The 5,332-nt window shown below is 35.3% G+C and overlaps 1 protein-coding gene across 1 annotated transcript; it reads right to left on the reverse strand.

Moving 5' to 3' along the window:
* LOC7486348 (UDP-rhamnose/UDP-galactose transporter 4) lies at positions 1 to 4,818 on the reverse strand. Its single transcript, XM_002307105.4, has 6 exons — positions 4,545 to 4,818; positions 3,367 to 3,590; positions 2,309 to 2,493; positions 2,012 to 2,212; positions 1,472 to 1,633; positions 1 to 578 (listed from the first exon to the last, which is right to left on the reverse strand). The coding sequence occupies exons 2-6, from the start codon at positions 3,491 to 3,493 to the stop codon at positions 249 to 251; spliced, it is 1,005 nt and encodes a 334-aa protein (XP_002307141.1). The 5' UTR covers positions 3,494 to 3,590; positions 4,545 to 4,818; the 3' UTR covers positions 1 to 248.
* Positions 4,819 to 5,332: the final 514 nt, after the last annotated feature.

Raw genomic sequence — 5,332 nt, forward strand, 5'->3', positions numbered from 1 at the left:
TTATATCAAAGGAAATAAATTACTATAGCAGATGATTGTGGACAACGTAACTTTGGGGAGTTAGCATCCCACTCGACAGCATCCTTTACCTGAATTAATTTAAGAACAAGAAAACAATCTATGATGAAAAAAATTTAGTCAAGGACTATGATCTCCATGTGTAAAGAGTTCCTGAAATCAGCTGATATAAAATGCTGAGTGCACCCGTGTCCGCTTCCTCTTTTCTTTTCCAACCTTTGACTGAAACCCTAAACCTTCTCATCCACCTCGGTGGATTCTGGTAACACATCATGTTTTTGTGGTTTGTTGCCATTCATTGATAGGCTACGACGCTCCTTCCCTCCGGGCTTAGATGAGGCATTGCCATACCAGATCATTCCTATTACTGCAATGATCATACCTATAACTACATGAAGATTGAGACCCTCTTTCCCAAATAAAATAAATCCCAAGATCAGGACAAGAATTGTCTTCATATGTCCAAGCACTTGGAATGACACAGCACTAAACCTGCCAATGCAAATGAATTGGCTGAGGTTTGTCCCTACTGCGATGCTGCACGACAGGAGTATGAACAACTGTAGGAAACAAAGAGCAAGTCAAATCATTTTAAGTAAAAACAACCGGCCACAAGCACCCATTCATCTTGAAAAGCTAGTCAGACTACTGAGCTTTTGAACATAACCATAACAGTTAAATAGCAAGCATTCAGCAAGGTATACTTTAGTATCCACAAAACAAGTATCTATGCAATCATTTAATATCCAAAACACAATCACGCCAAATCCACAACCTAAATGTATAGGACATGAATAGATGTTGCTACACCACATTAGATCTATTATACCACATTATATCAAAAATAACATTCAAAAACTAGAAGGTGAGTGCCTTTCTCATGTTTTCTAAAAATAACAGGAATGTCATAACTAGAAGTATCAACTTGTACAGTTCAAGTGTGAAGACAAAAAACATTCCTCCAAGACATAGAACATTCCTCCATGCTGTTTCTATTGTCAGGGATTACAAGACGTTCATTTTCTTTCCTTAAAAGGCACTTCACCATATTGCTTACACGCAACAAAATTATCATTGTATCATTAAGATTGTTATGTATTCAGCCCAAACACCAATATTTTCCCTTCGGGCTCCATTATTAAATTGAGTCCCGATGCCAGTTTAAACCATCCTCAACTTGACCTATCATAACCCATTGTCATTCCACATAGTACTTATCTGGGTATAAGCTAGATGCTTACACTTTCCTTTTGGGGAAACAATGTTATAAGCATATACTCGGCCACTGTTTAAAGGCATACATGAGTTGCTCTTTTCATGGTCTTGTCGTAATCAAGCATTGGCTCGAACCCTCTGTGGGTCCTCTTAAAGCTCTCAATTTCAGAGAAAATTTATGAAATTAAAGCACAACTCAAATACCATTTCAAAACCAGAAAACATAAAGACAACTTACAATGGATGTGATACTGTAGGCATAGGAATCAACTCTATTGTTTGTCAACCAATAGTCCAAAAAGGGCCCTACTAACAGCAAAGATGCAGCTTGTGCAGGAGCAGTGTGCCCCAATAAGTTGAAAGATCCTAGAGAATACCTCCGTTGAAGAAAGTGTACATACTGCAGAATGTGAAATCCCAACAATGTTTAACAAAATATAGTATGCAAACAAAGATTAGAAATGGACAGAAACTAAGATTTGGAAGAATCAACAACACCTAAAACACTCTGTACTGGAAGTTACCATGACAATTAACATGCCCCAACTGCACCCGTATTAGCATAAGATGGTGCAGGTTAAAAACTTGTTCTAAATTGACTAATTTATCTAATGAATGCAGTTAAATATATCCTCATAAATATGAAAGGAAATGTACATGTTAGAGGAACCTGTACTTGTCTTGTCGTAGAATCAATTTTGAATTTAGCACTCAAAGCCAATTTCAGCTTTTAATGCCAATCATATGCAATAACGTTGTTCAAAACAGAGTTACTTACATACTGCTGCAGGGAAGTGCTCCAAACTGCTATTACAGCAGCTATAAACCCTTTGGCATTAACACTCACATCCGTAACAGTACACACTGCCACACCAAGGAGAACTACTAATATGCTAAGCTTTGTGTCCCTTGAATACCGCACATTGTCCAAGACAACTTCCAGAAAACAAGATACTGGGATCATACTCAGCTTTGCGATCTGACAATAAATTATAAAAAAATAATGTAAAATTGTAACTTCTAAAATTGACACAGTAAAGAACAAACAAACAGGTAGAAATACTTTGAAACTGACCTGATAAAATCCAACCGAGTTCCACATCAAACTCACATTCATTCCAACAATAGAACAGTTTGCAAACAAAACGAACTTCAGAAGATCAGGCAGTGGTAGATGGGAAGGCTGGATATAACCCAGCCACCTAAGAACAACAGTTAACAATGTTGTTGTGGCAAAATGCAGACCAGTTAATGTTGTAGCTGCAAGAAAGCATTAAATTAAAAAATCAGGCTTGACGCAAAAATTGAAGTTCTCAGGAGCTCTGCATTCTCCTCACTCCATGGTGAAATTCATAATTAAGTTCTTCATATTTCATAAGGAATGGATCCAAGTGAATTTTCCAGTTTTACAACTTGAACCACAGGAAATAAACAATGTTCAATCTGATTTCAATGATTAGTTAAATGAACTGGAATAAATCAGTGAGTACAGAAGATTATGCTGTTATTAACTTAATCATCGTTTTTTTTTTATATATATATAAATAACTTAATTATTTTTTTTAGAAGTCTTAAGCTGTATTATGCACAATACTAGAAACTGGTAAAAATATGTTCAATTCTATGTGTGCATTTACTAATAGGTGGAATTGCGGCACAAATGCACAATGTGAGCAACTTGATTGCTTGACTGGACTCCATTCTTATGTTCAGGAAATTATTAATTATGAACAAAGTAAGTAAACAAGTGCGATTTTAACATTTATCCCAGATTAGGTCCACATGATGGTATTACATTTTACAACAAAACTCACTTAAAGTAGGTAATAAAGCACAGGAATCCAGTATAAATTCAAATACAGTTATTTAATAGTAGCCAGCAGAAATGATATAGTGATGCCTGGCTTCCTATCCCTGCACAAATGATACATGCATGCGTTCATTCTACCTTCTTTGAGACTAATAAGAATATAATGCTATGCATTCTAAAGAAAGCATGGCCAAGACCAAGACCAAGACCAGAAAGCCTTGTCCTGAGCACTTGGCTTAAACTACAAAATATGCAATCAGTTTGATAAAGCAAAAGTCAGACAATGACAAAATATTTTGGGTAGATTGTCACAAGGAGCATACCAAAACTAAAACCATATGTAGCCATCAGGGCCTTATTGACCAGGATGATTCCAACAGATGTGACAACATTGAACAGCCATGAGGCTGCATCATCAGCCGCCTTCCTATCAGCCTTGGTTGAAGACATTTTCTTCTATGACTTCCAATTATCAGCAAAATCTTCACTGGCTGCTCTTCATGAGAGAAAATACTATAATTGGAAGGTTAAAAGCTATGTGCAGTATCTGTGCACAAGGAAAAAAAAGAGAAAAATTAATTAGTTATGCCATGACATAATAGCATAAGAATGGAAACCAGTAGTTTGAACTGAAACTGCAAATTGTAGATGACAAAAAAATGCAAAACGAATGTGTGAGCACCCCACAACTATCCAAAGAAATGATGTGAATCAAATTAGTCATTCAATTACAGCTAAAATGTACAGAGCCTCCGTGAGTTATCGAAAACATTTTCATGGACACCCCTATATTAATCCATGAACTATAGGTTTTTGGATTGAGACCCCATTTGGAGTTTCCAATCCAAACACTCAATGAATAAGGTGGTCGCTTTACAAATTTTTTTCTCTCAAGTTAATTCGAAGGAACCACTAAGGTGTGCATAAATAAGCCCACGACTACAACGTGATGCTCTTTCTAACAGCTGATCCAGCACACTAATGTTGCCATTTCAAGCTGTCATATACGTCCAATAAAACGTAACGCAACATAATGTAATGGAAGAAGAAATCACGCATCGACTCAAATCTACTGTAGTATTACATTACATCAAATTTTATCATGATCTGCCTCAAAACTATATATACCATTTTAGATTTCATTTGAACTAAGGTGCCTTAATCAAGCAGAGTACTGAAGAGACCAATATCCGTCAAATTTACTGTTAAATCAAGCAGAGTACTGAAGAGAACCCGACAAAGTCATCGATGTTTAATATCATAACAAAAACAGATCAAAATCATAACAGCCCAGAGACTTAAATCATCTCATTTTCAATTTCAGTGGATAAAACCCCAAATTGAAGCAAAACAAAATCACAAAATTGAAGCAGATCCAACCAAATTCAATCACAGATCAAAAAGTCAAGCTAAAAATTACTAAAAAGGAAAGCAATTCAGGTCAAACAAATCCAATCATGCCGATCATTACAAGGACCAGAATGAAGTAATTGGTATGTACCTGGAAAAGAAAGAGGCTTTCCGGGAAGGAATTGAGACTTCTCCCGGGAAACAAACGGAAAAACCGAAAAATTTAGTTTCAGAGTTTAGAGAGAGGGGGGGGGAGTGTGTGAGTAATAAAAATGGACTTTTGGCCTTGAGGGAAATCATCAATATTTAAAGAAATTCTACCGAGAGAGAAAGAGACTGTTTTCATAAAGGGAATTAAAAATCATCGGTTTAATTTCTTTCGTTTTCAGAGACAAAACCTACAAACCAAAAAAACAACTCCTGATTTTTAATTAATTAACAAAAAAATAAAATAAAAGCAGTCCTTCCGTTTTTATTTCTGTTCAAGGTCATGAAATACGTACCTTAGAGACAGTATTCCATACGAAAATATCATGTGTATTAAATGAAATTGCCATGTTAATCAAAATCTAGTCAGTATTCATGATTCACACGTATCTCATAGAATTAGAAATCTTGAATCTTTGAGTTTTGCTTCCTTTTTTTTTTGTAATTATTAATGAATATTTTTTTAGAATTATTAGAGATTAATTTGAATATTACCAGTTAAGATTTTTCATTTTGTTTTATCGATTTAATTTGTGTATCCCAATATGGTCACTTGAGGTAAAAATTGAACATCGTTCAAGAAAGAAAATATTGAGATGGAGATTTTTTTTTCCTTGCCATGATGAAAGGAAGGGAATATTCTTCTCTCTTTTTTTCCTACTCCAGTAATAATTGCCACATCAGTTGCTAGTCAAGGCTTGATAGATTAGAAATGGTACTACCTAGATTTGG

This window comes from Populus trichocarpa, chromosome 5 (assembly GCF_000002775.5).
Source record: "Populus trichocarpa isolate Nisqually-1 chromosome 5, P.trichocarpa_v4.1, whole genome shotgun sequence".
Lineage (NCBI taxonomy): Eukaryota > Viridiplantae > Streptophyta > Magnoliopsida > Malpighiales > Salicaceae > Populus > Populus trichocarpa.

What these genes read in the sequence shown, in the direction of transcription:
- LOC7486348 (XM_002307105.4), bottom strand. Translation starts at nt 3,493, where the DNA reads ATGTCTTCAACCAAGGCTGATAGGAAGGCGGCTGATGATGCAGCCTCA. An exon ending in GCACTTCCCTGCAGCAGTAT is followed by an intron (nt 1,634 to 2,011) that starts GTAAGTAACTCT and finishes CACATTCTGCAG; the next exon opens with TATGTACACTTTCTTCAACG. An exon ending in CCTACAGTATCACATCCATT is followed by an intron (nt 579 to 1,471) that starts GTAAGTTGTCTT and finishes TGTTTCCTACAG; the next exon opens with TTGTTCATACTCCTGTCGTG.